This window comes from Panulirus ornatus, chromosome 55 (assembly GCF_036320965.1).
Source record: "Panulirus ornatus isolate Po-2019 chromosome 55, ASM3632096v1, whole genome shotgun sequence".
Classification (NCBI taxonomy): domain Eukaryota; kingdom Metazoa; phylum Arthropoda; class Malacostraca; order Decapoda; family Palinuridae; genus Panulirus; species Panulirus ornatus.
Window position 1 is genome coordinate 20,621,803 of NC_092278.1, and position 21,577 is coordinate 20,643,379.

A 21,577-nucleotide genomic window follows, 5' to 3' on the forward strand; every position below is an offset into this window, starting at 1 on the left:
ATTTCATCCAGTATATGCACCTCAAATTACTGAATGTTCTGGCTCCAAGCCCAAAGCCTCTTTGTTTCATCCTTCCATGTCTCTCATTTCCTCCCTCTCCTTACTCCCTCCACCTGCATATGGATTCTCTTAATTAGTCTTTCTTTGTTCATCCTCATGTTTTATTGTAAAAATCAGAATGCTCATTTTAACTGAAAAGTCATTCAAACAGATGTGATCCCCTCCTTGTTGATCCAGATAACCGGGACTCGTGTATGTCTTTAGGTATTTACTTATCACCTTTTCCACCTTTCTTTTTATTTCACTTTTATAGAGGTATTTTCTTAAATTGTTTGTCAAGTTTGTCATAGGTACTGTTCAGTTTTCATCTCTTTCATTGTTTCAGACACAATGAACTGGGAACGGCCAACTGTTGGTGGAGTACATCCCCTGCCACGATCACTTCACTCTGCCACCTTATTGGGCAACAAGATGTTTGTCTTTGGAGGCTGGGTACCTCTAGTGCTGGAGGAACTAAAAGGACCCAACAATGAGAAGTCAGAGTGGAAGTGCACCAATACTCTTGCATGTCTCAACCTTGGTAAGTTTCTTACAAAACTTTGATGAGGGAACTATTAGGTTTTAACTTTCATAACATTAGAATTATATTAAACATCTGTCTCTGCTGGGCTAAGCCTTTCTTGCTACAAGGCCACAATAGAAACACTTCTCAAAAAACACTGGAAACATAACCGCATTCCATATAACAGGGTATACAAAGGGTGATGCATATATACTATCACCAGAAAGAGCAGAGACCTGATAGTACATGTAGATCTGACATGATGAATCTGTGAAGGTCCCAAGCCAATTTTTTCAACCAAAGTTTTTATCACATTGTCCGATAATTTTATGCTTCCTTTGACTTGTCACTGCTATTATGTTAATAGAAAATGTGTATTCCCATGGTTCCATGTATGCAGAAGGTATAGAACTATGAACCTAGTAATCATCTTTGCATAAACACTTCAGCCCTCCCCATATGACCACTTTAGAAATATCTGTTGACAGCGTTTTGTTTTCATTCTGACCACCTCGCCATAGCACAGCCTATGGCCAGGAAGATTTGTCACCTCTGTGTGAGGAACCATATTTTCCATTGAACACCAATTGACAACTAGTTTATGCTGTCCAAAAGTTTAGCATTTTGGAAAAATCACCTATTTTACAAAACTTGTGTAAGACACTCAACTAGTGCTTTTTCAATTTTTTTTTTACTGATGGCATTTTAAAGTCATATATCTTATTATCTTGCACTTGTATTTAACTTTCCTTTTGTACAGTGGCCTCAAAAACACATACTGAAGGCTCCAAGAGTTGAATTAATGGATAGAATTAAATATGTAAGGACCAAGCCTGAGGAAATTGAATATTTCCACAATATATAAGAAATGTTGCAAATTAATCAACAATCTTTAAAATTTCCTAATTATTTTTTTTTATATGCTAGCAATACTAGTATATACCATTTATGAAATATTACCACTCATGAAGAAGTCAGCACATTAAAAGACAAGAATTAGTCATGTAATGGATGGCATGCAACTGGAAACAAAGACACTGCTGTAAAGCAGATAATACTGTATTCTTCAGGCTGTATGTTTAGAACTTTAGGTATTAGTTAGTATCAAATTCTTTATATACCAATATACAAGATTGTTAATTGCAAAAAAGTATATTGCTGTAATAGCTAATTATACATAATTTATGATGCTATGATGGTCAGGGCAGGGTAAAAGAGTTGACACATTTGTGGCACCCTGGTTTAGAAAATGCTGTTGTTGACAGTGAAATTGGGTTCATATGAACTAGTTGGAACGGTTTACCATCTTGAAAAACAATAAAAAATCTCTAATTTGGCATAGCATAATTGGGGATATAAAATGTTTTGCTTTGACTTGCAAGAATTTTTTTAGATTAGTAATGATGCCAGAGTATAACAGATATGAAGAATATACACTTGTTTTGCCATAATATATGTGATGCTGCTGGGGATCACCTAATATGTTGTATTTCTATGCCAAAGCCTTAGTTTATTTATTTTAACTGTATGTAGGTAATATCAGGAACATATGAACTGAGCCTTTGAGGAAATACCCTTGCTTGGCTCCTTCTTCTATTCCTACTTCTTAAAAAACAAATACAGAAGAGAAGGATTTTTGGCCCCAACTCCCACCCTTCATAGCTAAAAGACAATGGTATTCACCACTCTATCTTTTCCGCAGTTAGATTTTTTGGACATATTACAATTTGTAGTGCTTTACATTTCAAATGACATCGAATATGTAAAGAACTAGGCTGTAAAATCTTTCAAATATAAGAGCTCAATTAATGTAATCAAACCATCCACCCAGACCACTTTCTAAGCAGTTAAACAGTGCTCCATCAAGAATTCTTACCATAGATCCTTGCAGCATAGATAGTAATGTGAATTACATAACTCCATATTTTGCCCTAAGGCTTTAATCTTCTTGCACATTTTATTCTGATCCAAGTTGTATCACTCAAGCTATATCTGCTTGCTAACATTTTTGTATCTGAGCATGATAGTGAATAAATAACAATTTCACCTATGTTAATAGGATAAATACCTCTAGCGTTCACATGCTTACTACGTACTTGTGCTGTTGTGTGATTACTATACATACTATTGAAGAATCGATTCATCTCTTCAAAACCACTGCCTACCAATGAGGAAATTTCCCCTGAATATTGCCTTTCTGTAGTCATTGTATGTTTTGTAGGCATTTGAAAGATGTTATGCCCATAATTTAGAATTTAGAATAATTCAACAAAGCTAGAGTCCCTCTGGTGCTGAATTGCTGATGTTCTTTTGATGTTTTAGAGAAAGAATATGGATTCCACCATGTTTTTGCCTTAGCAAATCTCATTCAGTCTTGTTCACAGTTTTGACAAGAGTATTTAATGATTTTGTAATCTTCACATCTCTCAGATATCTCAAGCCTTAACAGAGTTTGGGTTCTAGCTCTGTGTTAAGCTCCTTGTACATGGTCTTTTTCTTTAATAATCTCTTGGGTATATTCTTTTCTGTAAAAGCATTAAGAATTGATAAATGTTTTATAATGAGGAGTGATTATGCCATTGTTACTTGGTGTCTCTAAACTGAGATTTCAGGTTAGCTTTTATCTTTTAGTTTAAGGATACAGAATTGCTGTGGGAATTATTTGTTTTAGATTTTAACATGTTACATGCCTGGAAGGTTTTGCTCTCATTAAATGAGTAAAGTTTGTGGTAGATCACACTTAATTCAGATAATATTATTGATTTGCTTATCATTTTGATTTCCCAGTTTTTGTTGAAACAGTTTTATCAGTGCTTCGAAATTGGTAGTCTTGTGCTAAGAGTTAGTTGATTACCTTTAATTTCTGACATTTTAAATTCTTTTTGTAGATTTTTCTTGTCTTTTTGAATTAATCAAGAGAGTTTAGTTATTGAATTGCACTTTCAAAATGTATATCCTTTATTAAGAGCATAATAGTTTGTGAATAGATTTAGGAATATAGATGTTGAGATTCCTCTCTTTGTTGTCAAGATTCCAGTGGGCTAGGCCTTTCAAGTTAATTGGGTCTGTTATTGGTGCCCTCAGTGATGTATATCACAATATCCTGTGCATATCTGGAAGACTGAATTTGCTATAATGTGGCCAATATTCTTTTGCAGTTAGGTGTAGAAAAAGTCACTTTGTTCTTGAAGAAAATTTGCATGTCCTTTTCACTTTACCAATATTGAATTTGTGAGTTTTCAGTATCATATATTTGATTTGGTAAACAGAGAAGAGGTAGTAAAAGCTTTGCGGAAGATGAAAGCCGGCAAGGCAGCAGGTTTGGATGGTATTGCAGTGGAATTTATAAAAAAAGGGGGTGACTGTATTGTTGACTGGTTGGTAAGGTTATTTAATGTATGTATGACTCATGGTGAGGTGCCTGAGGATTGGCGGAATGCGTGCATAGTGCCATTGTACAAAGGCAAAGGGGATAAGAGTGAGTGCTCAAATTACAGAGGTATAAGTTTGTTGAGTATTCCTGGTAAATTATATGGGAGGGTATTGATTGAGAGGGTGAAGGCATGTACAGAGCATCAGATTGGGGAAGAGCAGTGTGGTTTCAGAAGTGGTAGAGGATGTGTGGATCAGGTGTTTGCTTTGAAGAATGTATGTGAGAAATACTTAGAAAAGCAAATGGATTTGTATGTAGCATTTATGGATCTGGAGAAGGCATATGATAGAGTTGATAGAGATGCTCTGTGGAAGGTATTAAGAATATATGGTGTGGGAGGCAAGTTGTTAGAAGCAGTGAAAAGTTTTTATCGAGGATGTAAGGCATGTGTACGTGTAGGAAGAGAGGAAAGTGATTGGTTCTCAGTGAATGTAGGTTTGCGGCAGGGGTGTGTGATGTCTCCATGGTTGTTTAATTTGTTTATGGATGGGGTTGTTAGGGAGGTAAATGCAAGAGTCTTGGAAAGAGGGGCAAGTATGAAGTCTGTTGGGGATGAGAGAGCTTGGGAAGTGAGTCAGTTGTTGTTCGCTGATGATACAGCGCTGGTGGCGGATTCATGTGAGAAACTGCAGAAGCTGGTGACGGAGTTTGGTAAAGTGTGTGGAAGAAGAAAGTTAAGAGTAAATGTGAATAAGAGCAAGGTTATTAGGTACAGTAGGGCTGAGGGTCAAGTCAATTGGGAGGTGAGTTTGAATGGAGAAAAACTGGAGGAAGTGAAGTGTTTTAGATATCTGGGAGTGGATCTGTCAGCGGATGGAACCATGGAAGCGGAAGTGGATCATAGGGTGGGGGAGGGGGCGAAAATTTTGGGAGCCTTGAAAAATGTGTGGAAGTCGAGAACATTATCCCGGAAAGCAAAAATGGGTATGTTTGAAGGAATAGTGGTTCCAACAATGTTGTATGGTTGCGAGGCGTGGGCTATGGATAGAGTTGTGCGCAGGAGGATGGATGTGCTGGAAATGAGATGTTTGAGGACAATGTGTGGTGTGAGGTGGTTTGATCGAGTAAGTAACGTAAGGGTAAGAGAGATGTGTGGAAATAAAAAGAGCGTGGTTGAGAGAGCAGAAGAGGGTGTTTTGAAGTGGTTTGGGCACATGGAGAGAATGAGTAAGGAAAGATTGACCAAGAGGATATATGTGTCGGAGGTGGAGGGAACAAGGAGAAGAGGGAGACCAAATTGGAGGTGGAAAGATGGAGTGAAAAGGATTTTGTGTGATCGGGGCCTGAACATGCAGGAGGGTGAAAGGAGGGCAAGGAATAGAGTGAATTGGAGCGATGTGGTATACAGGGGTTGACGTGCTGTCAGTGGATTGAATCAAGGCATGTGAAGCGTCCGGGGTAAACCATGGAAAGCTGTGTAGGTATGTATATTTGCGTGTGTGGACGTATGTATGTACATGTGTATGGGGGGGGTTGGGCCATTTCTTTCGTCTGTTTCCTTGCGCTACCTCGCAAACGCGGGAGACAGCGACGAGGTGTAAAAAAAAAAAAAAAAAAAAAAAATATTTGAATTGGTAATTATTCAGTTTAAGTGAGAGCAGCATTTTTTACAATTTGTTTGTCCATTTGTTATCTTTAAATTTCTATCATAATTAATATATAATGTATTTGATTAATTAGAAAGGAATCTGTAATGTTGATAATGTTACTGATGTTTATTTCTAAGGTACACAGTGTGATGTGTTACACAATATAAAGACAAACTACATGTATCAATGTTACTTTCATCAGAGAACAAGACATTGCTTTAGAAACTTAAAACAAATACTATATTCACTTATCAAAATATACAGACAGAATGAGTAGCTACCATTCTGTTTTATGCAGTAATATTATGTATGGGATGTTTGACCTCTTGTAGCACTGTGCCTTGCATTGGTGAGGTAGCAGCTGCTGTGTGGCAAATAATATGGTCATGGTTGGGATGTGTATTGGTAGATTTTTTATGGTGGTGGCCAGAGTTTGCTTAGACTGCCTTTGCCAGTTTTATTCAGGTTATGCTGTGCCTTTGTATCTTTTTGTTTTTAACTAATCTTTCCAGTGTATTAAGTTTTCTGCCACAGTTGAATATTCTCTAAGTATCTTTGTGTGATTTAAGCATAAATCCTAAATAGCATCACTGTAAACTTGCTTTAATTGGGAATCTGAGAGTCCAAGTTTCTGGGTAGTTAGCTCCCTGTGTTGGTTGCTGAAATTGAAATATTTTGTTGGGAAATTATGATTTACATTAGAGCCCTATCTGTCTATCTTATCTATATCCCTGAGAGCCTTGTTTCTTCATATTGTCTTTTCTACAACAAGGAGCAGTTTTGAAGGTTCAGACCCACATTAACATGTCTTTTGTTACCCTTATTCACAGTGTGTCACAAAATTTCGAGCCACAAAAGTGTCCTTTGGCGTGGGGTCCTTCTAGTGGCAGTGTATGTAACCCTGTATGTTGTTTGAAGCATGATGCTTGCTAAACCTGCTTGGTTCTAGGCATGTATCTTGGTGTAAAAGCTAGAAGTGCAGGCCTATTATCACTGCACCTTAATACCTTGTTAGGTTTTGTGGTAATATTTGGAACAGTATTTAATTTGATTTTTTCCTTAGTTCATTCGTTCACTTAATGCTTTAAACAAACAAATTTACTGGTTCTTCAGATGAATAGGTGTTTTTGAATTAAAGGGAAAACTTCCTCTCATATTAAGAGAAAGAAAGTCATATAAGATTAAGAGAACAACAAAGCAACAAGTACTATAGGCCTCACCTTATCCATTGAGAGATAAGAAACTTTGGCAGGAGCACATGATATATGGTAGCATTGACTGCTACATATTCTTTTATTTATAACGTGTTTCATGCAAGTGGTGATACCCCCCATTCGTTTATATTGTTTTGACGCACTTTTCTTTTCATTACCTGTTTTGTTACTTGGTTATCATAGAACACTGATTTTCTAATATTTACTGTATTTGCAATAATTTTGCAGCATTTATAAACCTTGCAAGGAGAGAAATTTTACATCTATAAAGTTTTTGAATTTCGATTCTCTACTCTAGGTGCACTTAATACATATTGTTTCTCCATGAAGAAAACTTCTTTTCTGTTATATAAACTCACTTTGCAGCATTAGAAGATGTGGGCAAAGCTTCCTGTGTCTCGACTTCTCTTGAAGAAGTGCATTTATTTGCTCTGTGCTATCAAAATCACTTGGTCTGATTTTCTTGATGTAATTGATATTTTGACACTACCACCCATTTCTTTAACATAAGAATCTTTTAAATCCATATATGTTACCATCAAATTGATTTTCACGTGGATCTCTGCAGTCTTCATGTGTATGAGGCAAATGCTGCTTGATTTCATCTGCAATTAGTAGTTTGCACTAATATCCTTTTAATGCCATTGCTGAAGGGTAGCTGAAGAATTCATGCATAATTGCTGTGTCAGGAGGCCTTAGATATCTCATGTCACCACCATAGATCGGCTGAAAGTTGATTCCTGGCATAAAATCACCAATTGTTCATTATGTGAAGTCCACTTTATTCAGCACTGTATATCTGTGGAAGATATGGTCAAATGTTTAACTTGTCTGTTTTCCTGGCACTACCTCTCTGGCACGGGGGTACCACAGCTAGAGAATGTACATGAGCTGTTGTAGTTTTTCTTTGTTCTTGGCACTACCTCGTTAATGTGGGAAATGACAGTCAAGTATGAAACAAAAATCACATCTTCTATAATCACTATTATAGGTTTATTTCTGTCAGCCATGAGGTAAATGATGGAGGGAACACTTATCTTCATATATATTGGCTTGTGAGCAATTTGAAGAAGAATAGTAAGTGGAATGTGAAGAAATATATAACCAACCTCGTGCTTATCCTTTGTCTACTCGCATGGAGTTGCAGATTACATTGCAAGAATGCCTAATTTTCTTGGATGTAATCCTGAGGGTGATTGAGAAAGTTAGTAATAGTTAATAGTAGAGCCAGAGTATTTCCAAGCATATTTTAACTATACATATCATATGTAAAGTGCATAGTGTATCGTTTAGTATTCATAATGTAATATTTATGGGAATGTTTGTATTATTTGCTACTAAATTTGGATTTGTTTAAGAAATAAGAGTAGAGTGTAAACAGACAAGATGAACCTACATGTCCTTCTTTCTTATCTCAAGATGAGAGAGGATCATCCAGGCATACTAGCCACACTTCCTCCTCCCACTCATTTTTAGTGTGATATTTATAGATAAGTTTATGGTATTTACCAACAGTGCTGAGCTTGTGTTAGAAATGAGAGTAGAATGTGATACCAAGTTCAGGAGAGATGGACAGAAACAAAACCTCCACGTCTTTCTGTCTTATCCTGAGCTGTCACACGTATCAGCCAGAAAAAAACTTGAATTGTATTTTGATTGATCACTTGGTGATGAAATTTCCAGCTGGTCCTGCCATTTAAGGGTGAGAGCAAAGCCTCTTTCAGCCTGGTTTATAGGTATACTTTTTCAGTCTTTATTCCCCTCCCTTTTGAGAATGCCTTGAAGGGAAAATATTTTTATTGCAAAAATTTCCTTCTGATTTGTCCTTCCTGTTTGTGGGAGGAGTGTTTGACAATATGTTCATAATCATGAAATGCTTCAATAACAAATGATCCGCAATATTTGATTAATGGATAGTGACTATTATGTGAGAATACTTCTCCCACAAATTCTGTATATCTAAAGACTTTCAGCTCGTTGAAAATATGACGTATCACTTCGTCTATTGGGCCCTCTGAATATACAATCAGAAACTTCTTGGGTTAATGAAATTGTCTTTATCATTCATAGGCAGAGTATTTTAATCCCTTGAGATATAGATCATAGTGTTGTTCTTACTGACCTGCAATTTTGTTGGATTTATTCCTCCATATTTTCGTAGTTATATGTGTTTTGTCAGATGTAATCTTTTTTTGCTTGATTTTCTCATACCATCATTCTGATTTTTGCTATTCCATTATCTGATAATTACTGCAAGTATGCTTTGCAGATGCCAGAGATGTGCACAGCCAATTTTAGTGAAGTGATAGATTTAGAGTAATTTATTGCCAGGATGATTGTATAAATTGGTAGGGATGATTCATCATTGTGCACAAGAGTGCTTAAAATTATGTATCTAACGAAACCTTCTTTGCCACATATCCCCTGCATATTGTAGAAGGCGACTAAAAGGGGTGGGAGTAGGGGGCTGGAAATCCTCCCTTCGAGCTTCTACTTTTCCAAAAGAAGGAACAGAGAAGGGGGTCAAGTAAGGAGTTTTCCCACTAAGGCTCAGTCATCTGTTCTCTAACGCTACCTCGCTAACGTGGGAAATGGCGAATATGTATGAAAAAATATATATACATATGTAGTAAAAGCTCTTATATTAAGTATGGAAATATATGTTTTACTGAACTAGGCATGGTGTGAGGCTTTGTTAGAGTTTGAATGATCATGGGAGCTGTGTACCTGACCTTCTCAATGAAAAATGGGAGTGACGTTAATAGATATAGTAAGAGAGGTGGGAGTAGGGGGCTTGTAATCTTCCCTTTCCATATTCTTATTTTCAAAAAGAAGGAACAGAGGAAGACGTCTCTATGCAGGAAATAGCTAACAAGTGTGAAAAATGTTTTTGTTTTTATAAAGTTACATCAAGTGAGAAGAATGGTTATTCCAGAAGAAAAATGTTCAGATAGAACTCAACACTTAATAACTTATGGACAGAAGTATTGCTTGTTTAGTGCTTGTATTGTTGCAATGAGTTCTGCATGTATTGCAACATTTTGCCATGGTTACCAGGTGTTTTGCATTACCACTAGTAAGACCTGATTCTTGAAAGTTTATTCACATTTGACTCACGGTTGATAAGAAGGTAATGCTGAGGAGTTATGCAGTGAATATGGTACATCTTTATGAAATCTGAAGGTTGTATACAGTATGATTCACATGTTTGCTTAATTACTATTTGCTTTCCTGATCTTAGTTGCAGATTATCAAGGTTCTGCTTTGACATTTGATTTTGTAGAATCTAATTTGAAAATGGCCCTGTTTATTCTCAAAGTTGTGTATATTTACTGGTATTTTTATGACCTGCTTACATTTTGCTTTTCTACCCTAGAAACCATGACCTGGGAAAATGCAATGATGGAAAAATTTGAAGATCAAATGCCTCGTGCAAGAGCTGGACACTGTTCTGTCGGCATTCACACGCGTCTCTTTGTATGGTCTGGCAGGGATGGTTACAGAAAAGCATGGAATAACCAGGTAATTTTAAGTTTACTAGTATAGGTGTGAAATTTGTTTGTTTCATAGAGGAAGCATTTAGCTGCATTTTTAGGTCATTTATTGGTACGAAATCCTGATGATCTTAACATTCTGTAGTATCCCAAGTGTAAAGAAGTATTAACAAGTTTGAAGTGAATGATAGTTATTACATTTTTGTAATACTTGCATGCCTTTTCCACCTTTATTAGGCTCATTGTTAGCAAATGAACTGAGCCTTATAGGAAAATATTCGTATGCTCCTTCCTCAGTTAGCATTAGGAACAGACAGTATGATCCCTCTAGGAAAATTTGTTAGGCTTCTTCCATTGTTCCCCAAAAGTTGATGCAAAAATGACTTTGTTAGGCTCCTTCATATGTACCTGATTCTAGAAAGTGATTATAAAGGAGGGAAGGATTCTGAGTGCTTCAGTCCCGTCCCTTAAAGTCACCTTTTGTTATGTGCAGTAGATGTATGGGCTGCATTTTTTCTTTTCTGTGTACATGCAGGGATATATGATGATAAGCTAAAGCAGTTATACCTCATTAATTGCATGGGCAGGATAGATGATTATGTTAGCAGTAATTGGCAAACTTGCAAACTTGATGAGACCTGAGAGCTCAAAGAATTTCACCCTACAGAGATTACATCGTTTGTCAATGCACATTCAGCTATGACATACAGAAATGATAAAACTTAAGACAGATTTAAACTGTGAACCAGCAGTAACACTCATAAACTCATTTTGAACTTCAACACTCCACCACACTGCAAAACAAAGTTAGTTTTTACTCTTGTTTACTTTTAAGAGTTTTCTTTTTTTGCTAAGCATAGGATTTATAAACTTCACTCCACCACAGTAAATTATAATTAGTTTAAGAATTTCTATTTTCTTAATTCATACTTGTATATCTGAAAGCTGAATGAGAGGTGAAGGAAGGAGAGGATTCCCTAACTGCATGCAAGGTCCTTTGCCCACTTGGCCTCAGACTAGGAGCGATTTAACTGTAAATTGGATGAAAGATGCTGCCATCTCAGGCTATGCAAAATGACCATTCTTCTTATCTTTTTCTATCCCTAATCCTAGATTTTGCATGTATATAGCTTGCTTATTAAAGTTTGTTTGTAGTTTAAATTGTGTTATACCTGAAAAATTCAAACTGAGAGGATTAAGATTCTCAGATAACTTGATAAAAAAGATTACTGTAGCTGAGTCATTAGATACCATGTAGTGATCATATGATCAATTATGTTTTTTAGGTTTGCTGCAAGGATTTGTGGTACCTGGAGACAAGTGTACCTGGAGCACCTGGGAGAGTGCAGCTGGTGAGAGCATCCACCACCACCTTGGAAGTGTGCTGGGGTGCAACACCGACTGCTGATGCATATTTACTTCAGGTTGGTGCATTAAGTGTTAATTTTAAAGTATGTTTCAGTAAAATAGAACCATGATGATATTGTCATGTACCCCTTGTAATGCTCTGTGCCTCTTTTGAGGAATCGCATAGGACTACAGTATATTTCATGTCAAGTTTGATGTGGACATTTCAGGACTTAATAATGTATATGTCATAGCCACTGTGAACAGACAATCAAGAGATCTTTGTTAATGTTTGGTATTGTCTTGTTATTACATAGGAGTCAAAATTGAATGTAGATTTTTTGCCAATGACTGTACAGCATCTAGACTCTTGAATATTACCAGAGCAACATCTAGACTATGTCAGTGCCACCTTGTTATGTAAAAGGCTGGTTTTCTTGAGTCTGGATAAATGAAGTTTCTGTTTGGTCATTAGTATTATCATTATTTTGAATTATTTTGACCCCTTGATAGTTGCTAACTTTAGATCTTCATTTTAGACTTCAAATGAAATAGGTCTCAAAACTATTTTGAATTATTTTGACCCTTGATAGCTGCTAACTTTAGATCTTCATTTTAGACTTCAAATGAAATAATTCTCAAAACTGCCTCTTAGAATTCCACTGCACAGTACATTGATACTTCAAGTAAGGCTAGATTATTCTCATTTGAAATACCTGTTGTGCTAATGTTTGCAAATGACACAAAAATCAAAGATATGGTACCTTTTTCTTATGGTATGTATGTTTTATTTAACAGACATGGGGTATTGGATATGTCTTACTATTCATGTCATATGTCCAGTGGAACAATCATTTTCCATGTTCTTAATTTTTCTGTGGACCTCCTAGTTCCAGTTTGTGCTCTGTGAGTGTTAAACTCCCTCCCCATACAGTTCAAATAGGTAATTACTGTTATCCCACACTGTTCTAGTTAGTTCCATGAGACTTAGGCAAAAAATGAAGTATCACTTTTTTAATTTGAATAAGTACCATTGTACAAATTTAGGTTCAACTTTGATCCCATTAAGATGTGTAGCCTTGTTTGCATAGTTTATGACTAAGTTGGTCTGCTCACAATCTGTTTATTACTCTAGTTTGTTGATTAGGGTTAAGAACATTTTTCTTGTCACCAGATCCAGAAGTATGATATCCCAACCCCACCATCAACAGTGTCAACTCCAACTACTCCCACAAGTACTCCTGCCACCCCCAGCTTGCCCGGTACTCCTGCCACCAAACCTATCACCCTTACTCAGACTGTTCTGAGACCAGCTACACCTGGGTCCATAACAGCAATGGCTCCTACCTCTCCACAGACTGTAAGAGGTCAGTTTTTATGTCATATTGCAAAAAGCTTTATTTATACCACTGCATGTATAATATAGTGCAAAGTTCATTTTTGCATGATAGACAAAAAAAGAGAATATTAATTTTTTGTATGCATGCGTATGGGTTTGCCTATGTTTGCAAATATTTTTTGCAAATATATGTCCACGCAAAACCAGAAAAATGAAGAGGTAACCAATGGTGTTCCTTTAGGGTTTGCTGTCATTCCTTATTACCTTAGTAATTAAGTGACTTGTTGAGAGGACTTGAATTATAAGTGAATATGTTTTCAGATGAGATGTAATTAGAGAGACTTAATCAGGCTTCAGTTTTTGTCGTATACATTGTTGATTGAGATTTGCCTCATGAAATGCAAAATGATGAGGACATTTGTTCATAGACAGGTATAAGAGTGAGGTAAATTTGGGGATCTTAGAGCATGGGGCAGGTCTGCAGTATGCTTGGGGTGTGGGGGCATGCGAGATGAGTCAGTTGCAGTTACAGATGACATTGCTATGGTGGCAGATTCTGTAGAAAAACTGTAGAAGCTGGTGACCAGTTTTAGGAGGATGCATATATAGTGAAAATTAAACTTCATATGAAAGAAAGTAAAGGAATAAAGAGGATCATGGAGTTGAGTTGGGATGGTTTAAGTGTGAATTTTATTTGTGACAACAAAGGAAGCACTCAGCAGGGGGATCAAAGTGATTTGGAGATGATAAAGCATTCCAAAGTTTCAAGATGTAGGGAAAGAAACAGTTATTAGAATGGCCCACGCTTTAGTTGCCAGTGGCCACACAGTAAACACATGATGCAGAAGCATGCCAAGTATTGCATGTTCTAGCTTTTAGTGAAAGCAAAAACCAAAGACATATTGTAGAAAAGGGAAAGTGGACCAACCTTGAAGCATAGAAGAATAGGTTAAGTAGGTTAAGCTTTGAAGTTATCATGGGAAAGTTCATAGATTGCACTGCTTTTGACTCGGTTCTGTTGAGTGAAGATGCAGAACTAGAACCACTCCAGGTGGGAGATCATTACTCCATATAAGGATGGATTAATCTGTTATAAAATGAAGCAACTGTTTATAAGAAAAGAAACTTTGACACTTAAACAGGATCTAGCTATTTATGTAATGTGGGGATTTCAAGATATTGTGGAAGTTACAGTAATTCCAAATGTGTTCATTGAGTCAGGGGGTGGATTATCAGATCAGTCAAAGGAGAGAGGAAAGTTATGAAGAATTTTCAATCGAGAGATGGGCAGATACTGGGTCTTGGCGGCATTAAACGTAAACATATTTCATCTACCCCCTGAAATATTTTGTCCGAGTTTATTAAGGAAGTTATATAAAGACGAGATGCAGATCAAGTGAGAAAAGAATGGCAGAGTTGAAGAATGTGGAGGAATGCAGTATTGAATTGGCAGCATACGAGTGCATTTGGTTGTTTTTAGAAGAAAAGAAATCATTGATTGACAATAATGACAAGCAGGAGGACTCATAGCTAAAACATTACAACCCAATCACCAACATAACTGAACACACAACAACAGTTGTGAAATCATATCCTTAGAAATAAAACTTCACAACACATGCTTCACTGTAACCAACCAACCAACCACCTCCCCTCAAAAAAATTCCAGCTAAAGAACCTTACCAACACACAACATCTACCTATGTGTTGATTTCAGTGCCCACTATCCTGCATAACTCAACACCCATCTACATCCAAGCCCTTAAAGTGAACTACTCATAAACCTGACAAGTCATTAATTTAAGTTTTAAGTAATTCTACTATTCCAAGCCATTATTTTGAGTTGTGTTGGAATCTTGATTTTCTCATGAAATTAGCATTTAGACATTTGGAGATAAAATATTTTGTTTTACAGCTGGCGGTAATATAGTTCGAGTACGTACACCAGGGGCAGGACAAATAAAAGTCATTGGTGCTGGAGGGCAAACAACACAGATTCTGCGAGGTGGTCTTCCTGCCACAACTACGGCTACTTCTCAGAGTAGCATGTCAGGTATTGCAGCTTTAGCTGCTGCAGCTGCTGCAACTCAGAAGATAACCACCAGCACTGGAACTACATCACCTACCACAGTGAAGGTAGTGCAACCTAATACACTAGTCACTCCACAAGGAATGAAGGTGGCATCTTCAATAGGAGGGCAGACTGTGAGACTAGTTTCACCATCTGGACAGGTAAGCGTAAAGATGAGATAGAGGAGTCTTCAAGTAAATAAAGTTTGATTCTGTGTAGTGTGTGCTGGGTGGCATGTGATTTTTTTTTTTTACTGTAACATATTGTAAAATTTTGTGTGATTGCCCTGAAAAAAGATGGTGAGGTCACACCATCTTCTTCAGCAAGATGGTGTGACCTCACAGCAGAGGAGCCAAATGGAGAGCTACTTCACTTGTGAAGGCTAGTATGGTTGTATACAACGAAAATGTATACAAACAAAGCTGCAGGTACACTAAAACATAAATGGAACAAAAATGCAAGGAAAGAGAATTGATACTTTCCTCTTTGGCTAAATGCAAGGACATGTTATGAGGTGAACCGCAGGCTAAGGCCTACTAAAGCAGAAAAATGGAACAAAAGCTTTAAATTAGGAAGATAATCAAAGTTTGTTTATTAGACAGAAAATTCACAGTGCCAAACTCTCACACATAGAGAAATTACATACAATGAACCAATGAACATGCAGAGAAAAGTGGGATGTGTGCAGCAGCATTGTGGTCAGCACTGGTGGATTCTCCCGTTGCCTTCACATTACATATCTCCCGTGAATGGACTTATTTAGCCATCTTGTACTTGCTTGAAATGGCTCTGGTTCTTCGACATTTTCTTCTCGACATAAACACTTATAAATCTTCAGAGCTTTTGACCTGAGCTGAAGGCTGCTTTTCTTCTTGTCATGCTGTATGTATATAAGGGGAGCATTTTCTACAAATTTTCCATAAGGGGATTGCTAACCCTTGTGGTTGCCCTGACAGACAGGGGAGTAGAGTGCACCACTGCCCTTTAAATTTTTCTACACTCTATGTTGCATATTGTAGTTGGTAGTTGACCTTGGCAGTAAGCATGCCCAGGTGCTGACTCACCCTCACAGCATCAGCATATCCTAAGATTTTTTAGCTTTGTATCTAAGGTCAGAGAGGTATCTTCTGTTTCATTGCTGGTTCTCTTGCTTGTATTTGGTTGTCTGTGGATGATGGCCCACATATGGAATGGTTATTTATAAAGGAATGCTGTGTTTTGATTTATTATACCATTTTGTTTGGTTGCTCTGGGTGAACAAAACAGTGTTTTATGGAATCTCTAAAATCTCTTTCAGAATGGTGCCATGAATCTTTAGCTAAAACATAGCATATTAGGTAATAATTTTATGTAGATTTATCATCATCTCATTGAGTACCTTTTTCATATCCTTAGGTACTCAACACTCAAGGAGCAACCGTAACAGGACAGGGTGGTAAACAGTTCATCCTTCAAAAGAGTGGTGTACCTGGATCACAGCCACAGATAGTCACACTTGTCAAGACAAGTAAAGGCCTTACACCTGTAAGTTTATTTTCAAAATGTAGTATGGTATTAATTACTTCATCTTTTCTAAGATGATACAGGTAATGCTCAGAAGTTATTTTATATATTACTACAACCTAGTTATTCATATGACATTTTATGTAGATCCTTTGAAAGGATTATATAAATTCATACAGATATTAGAAACTCTAGAGAAAGAACTAATTGTTATAAGGTTTATTGATGGTCAGATAGCAATATGTTGTTGCCAGGTGCCAAATGTATATTTTTAATTGAATTTTTATGAATGAGATTATAAGTGAAGAGAAATTGAGAGTTGTTTCTGGGTACTAGAAGAGAGGAAAGGTAATAGTTATTATTTTTTTATGATGAGTTTTTTAAGAGGGGGATATGGTGCATTATACCCAAATGTTTATGGGGTTTTTGGCGATGCTCAGAAGATTAAATTCTACTTGAAAAACAACAGTACTGTTATTAGTGACATGAAATGTACTTCAAATATAAGGAAATAAGGAAACCTTCTGTGGCATTTAGAAAAAAATGTGCAGGGATGAAAGCTAAGACAATGGCAGTGGCAGGTGGGGGCTGAAGCCCCCATTTCAAAAGGCAGGGGGCTCAGCTCCCCATTTTGTTTAGACTTGTACAGAACTGCAGTATATTGCATCATCACCTTCAGATCACTGGCTTTTGCTCTGGTGAGACCCCCTAACTTTTTAGAAGCTGCCGCGATCTCTGCAGGAGTCTTTATTTTGGAGACTTTTTATCATGATTATATATAATGGTGCTAGCATTAAGAATGAACTTGACTGTAGGTAACAGCTCTATTGTAAAAGAAAAAATGATGAACTGTTGGCTGGACAGTTCATATTAGATATGACATTATGTTTTCACCCACATTTTGAGTTTGATAAATCAGTCAATAAAGTTCTTCATACTCATCCATTATGTCCCTCATAGCGAAGTAGCACCAAAAAAGACAAAGGGCTTTATTTGTCCATCTCTTCTCCTTAGCTACCATTTATGATGCACCAAAATGAGAGCTCCTATCCACAGCCAATCCCCACAGATCTTTCTGTGGTTTTCCCTGACCACTTCATATGCCCTGGTTCAACACAGCACAATTGCCCCTTGTATACCTCATCGCCTCATTTGCTCTATCCCATGCATGCCTCATGCACTCCTGCTTGTTCAATTCTGGGTCACTCATCAGTCAAGGCATCTTACACTACATCCTTCCATCTCCAGTTCAGTCTCCCTTTCTCCTTTTCCCTTCTACTTCTGACACATATTTAGTCAGCCTTTTCTCAAGTACCCTACCCTTATACTCTCCTCACTCATCCTCTCCATATATCTCATCTATTTCAGAACACCTTCTGTAGCTCTCTCGACCATAGTCTTTTTATTACCTTATTATTTCTTACTCAATCAACCCTCTTCATACTACATATTGTAATATATGTCAGATTGCCAGTAATTGTTTTACTTATTAGTGCTTGTCATTATTTGGTCGTGTATCACCATGGGGTCCTGTATCCTTTGTCACTGTGGAGCTTGTGTTGTGTTTGCTGTATAATTTGATATGTATGTGTGATATTTTGATGCATAATAGAACCCTCACTGCCTTTCACTGTGTAATACATGACCACAAACTTTTGCTTGCCTCTTTTTGAGGCTGTATCTTCATCATTCATCAAAACAGAGTACAGTCTCATCAGAGAGTTTACCTCGAACATGTTCATTCTGTCACAGCTACTGAGCATAGTACAGCCTTAGAGCTGCAAGAGATTTTTGGAAGCAGGTAAAACCAGGACCCCCTAGATACTAAATTCATGTTAAAGGTTTTCCCTCACACTAAAAGGCCTATATTATCCTTTGTCAGGTCATAAAAAAGAAGGGAATTCTTCCTATTTTACTCTTACATCTTATTAGGTTATGTTTTACAAGATCTGCTGAGGTAAAAGGTATTGTTTTAACAGCATACATACAGACTTGAGAGCTGTCATCTATGTCTGGCAAACAGAATCTCAGAGATACATCCGCTAAAAGTGATGGAAAAAACTATCTGTAGGTTCTTTTGGCACCAAACTTAGAGCAGAAACTGAGGTGCCATTTTTTTGGACCAAGCAATACTCAGTTTGTGGACTTTTATTGGCAGACAAGGATCCATCAGAAGGTGCTTTCTGCTGTATTATGCTGTCTCCATATTGCTATGTCATTTAGGAATTTAAGATGATTTAGGTAGTAGTTGGTAGGCAGTCAACAATCAGGGAGGTATATTACCAGTTTTACCCGCCTGGGTATCAGGAAGGTTAGTATTAGCTGCTTAGTGAGCAGGACTTCAGTGGTTGTCAAAGTGCACTCCTCTGGCCTAGGTAGCTGTCTTTTCTTTCTGCCTCACTCACACATGAACTACTGGTATTCTATCCACAAATATACAATTTCTCCTTGTCATACTTAACACTAGACAACACGTAACTCACACATCCCATTCTTCTTGCAGTGAGCACTATGGGCTAGCCCTGCCTTTTGGCAAAATGGTAGGACCAGTAGATAGAAGTAGTAGATAAGAACATATAAGCAGGACCATTAGGCAGAAACATTAGGTAGAAGTAGTAGGTAGGAGCATTGGATAGTAGTCAGTAGGGGCATTGGGTAGAAGCCTCTTCAAACACTGCACTAGGGCTGCCCTCTGCCAGTGGCCTTTTAAGGCTGAGGTACAAAAGGCTAAGAAGCAGCACTGGAGTTCACTAGTTATGGAGACTCTATTGCTGTGGCCTCCCCCATGGTGGGGTTCCAATTGGAACTGGCATCAGATATATAGATAGATGAAATAATCAGTAATTTTTATTTTCAGATGTCAAAGATGAATTTAGTGCAGAGTAAGGCAGGTGTGGGTGGCCAAGGAGCAACCATTGTCAAGTTGGTCACTACTCAAGCGGGTGGTGCAGGCAAACCTATTATGACCACATCCACAACACAGCAAGGACAAATTCTCAGCCTTCCAGCGGGCCCACCTACTGCAAATAAAACAGGTGGACAGGGACAGAATATTGTCATAGCAAAACAGCAGGTACATGTAGTTTCCCACTTCTGAAACCTGTAAATTTTTTGTGTCATTGCATAATGTTTGACGCTTCACATGGTATGGAACTGATGTGTTATTACCATTGCTTGCACCACATAATGTAATGGATTGCACCATTTTGAAAGGACTTACAAATATAATCCAAATATTGAAGCATATCTCAAAGCTTTTGTAATGATCTTGTTTATATTTTCATTTTTTAGTTTATGTATTCAGTGTCTTTAGTCGTAAATCACACCATTTTTTCTTATATACCTATTTGCTCTTTCCCATGGTAGTGAGGTAGTGTCAGGAACAGGTGAAAGAATGGCATCAATCACTCTCACCAACTTTATAGCTGTTTTGTATAATGCATCAAAGCAGAACCCCCTATCCACAACCAAGCCCCACACACCTTTCCATAGTTTCTCCTGACTGCATAATGTGCTGTGGTTCATTCCACTCACGTGTTCTCCTTTGTTTTAGAAATTTTTTGTTTGGATATTAAAGAAATTATCATTGAAATTGATTATTTTTCCAGCCTCATCTTCACATAGCAGTATACTCAATCTCTCTCTCTCTCTCTCTCTCTCTCTCTCTCTCTCTCTCTCTCTCTCTCTCTCCCCCCCCTCCATCCCAGTTCTTTGTATGCCTCATTAAGTTTGTTGATTTACTTAAGAACTTGTTACCTCTTTCTTTTCTTCAGCTTGGTACAACAACAGTAGGAGGGAAACAGACAATAGTGATAACTAAACCTGGGGCAGGTGGAGCAAGTGGTGTACGCCCACAGACCTCACAGATCATAGTAGTCACCACAGCCTCTGCTATCCGAACGTTACAGACTGGTACCACCACCACTACTGTGACACAAGCTGGGGTACAGCCAGCTCAGGTAATACTTTTACATCAGCTATCTGATGAAGTAATGTGTACTGTATTTTGTCGAACCAAATGTTATATGAATTTGTGAGGCTATAAAGCCAGTCTTAAGTTCTAGTTCTTATTGCTATTTAACACATACATGTGATGTAGGTGTCAGCAAGTGGTGGCGTAAAGATGATTGTGGTATCATCTGGAGGTGTTGGTGGCACCACAACCACACAGGCTGTCACAAAGCCTATGACCATTACTGTAGCAGGGCAAGCAGGCCAGGCTGGTGCCAACACCAAGACAGTCACTATAGCTGCCAAATCTGGCACACCCAGTACCACAACTCTCCTCAACACAGGGTCAGGGCAGATCATTGCTGTCCCAGCCCAGGGTCTGTTGCAGTCAGGGCAGCAGGTAAGCACACTTTCTTTAATTAGATTCCTGTTTCTGCTAGATTGATTTACTCCCTTTTAATTTTAAGATGCACTTTGACAACAATCAAGACTTCAAGTGCATTGAATAATTGGGAAGATGCTTAAGACTCGAGTATTCATGCTAGCATTAGTAATTGGGAAATTTTAAAAGTAGATATAAGGTTGTATGAAAGTGCTTTGAATGGTATATTAAAAGAGTATAGAATTAGCTTAATGTACCAAGGAGATGAATAGGTAGAGGGAATGCACATTTGACTTTTCAGTATGATTGTAAAACTGATAAGCTATTAGTGTTAAGCTGTTGGAGTGGAGTTGATAAGCTATTAGTGTTAAGCTGTTGGAGTGGAGCAGCAGACTCACTAATTTCCAAATGCCGAAATTTACTAATTAAGTAACTTTTAGTATGAGTTTACTCAGTGCAATTATTCAGTAGGAAACCAAAATTGATATTGGGAAGCAATATATATATTACCGCCGTAAGTTTAGATGAAAAAGGTGTTGATTGCTGTTTGAAGTTTCTAAACTAATATACCTGAAATGTCTTAACACACTTCACATATAGCATAATTTGTCTATCAGCATATCTATCTATGTGTCTTAAAAAAATGGGGGAAGAATGCACTAAATGGTGTATGTAAGGAAGGCATGTAAGTA

The 21,577-nt window shown here is 37.5% G+C and overlaps 1 protein-coding gene across 3 annotated transcripts in view; it reads left to right on the forward strand.

Moving 5' to 3' along the window:
• The window catches only part of Hcf (Host cell factor), a 51,877-nt gene that overhangs the window by 22,123 nt on the left and 8,177 nt on the right, over positions 1-21,577 (forward strand). For all 3 annotated transcript variants that reach the window (XM_071692999.1, XM_071692998.1, XM_071693000.1), the window contains exons 5-13: positions 386-580; positions 10,175-10,320; positions 11,579-11,716; positions 12,814-13,006; positions 14,894-15,210; positions 16,445-16,573; positions 19,410-19,625; positions 20,326-20,511; positions 20,652-20,903. In XM_071692999.1, the coding sequence (XP_071549100.1) occupies positions 386-580; positions 10,175-10,320; positions 11,579-11,716; positions 12,814-13,006; positions 14,894-15,210; positions 16,445-16,573; positions 19,410-19,625; positions 20,326-20,511; positions 20,652-20,903 (1,772 nt within the window). The remainder of the gene's footprint in view (positions 1-385; positions 581-10,174; positions 10,321-11,578; positions 11,717-12,813; positions 13,007-14,893; positions 15,211-16,444; positions 16,574-19,409; positions 19,626-20,325; positions 20,512-20,651; positions 20,904-21,577) is intronic.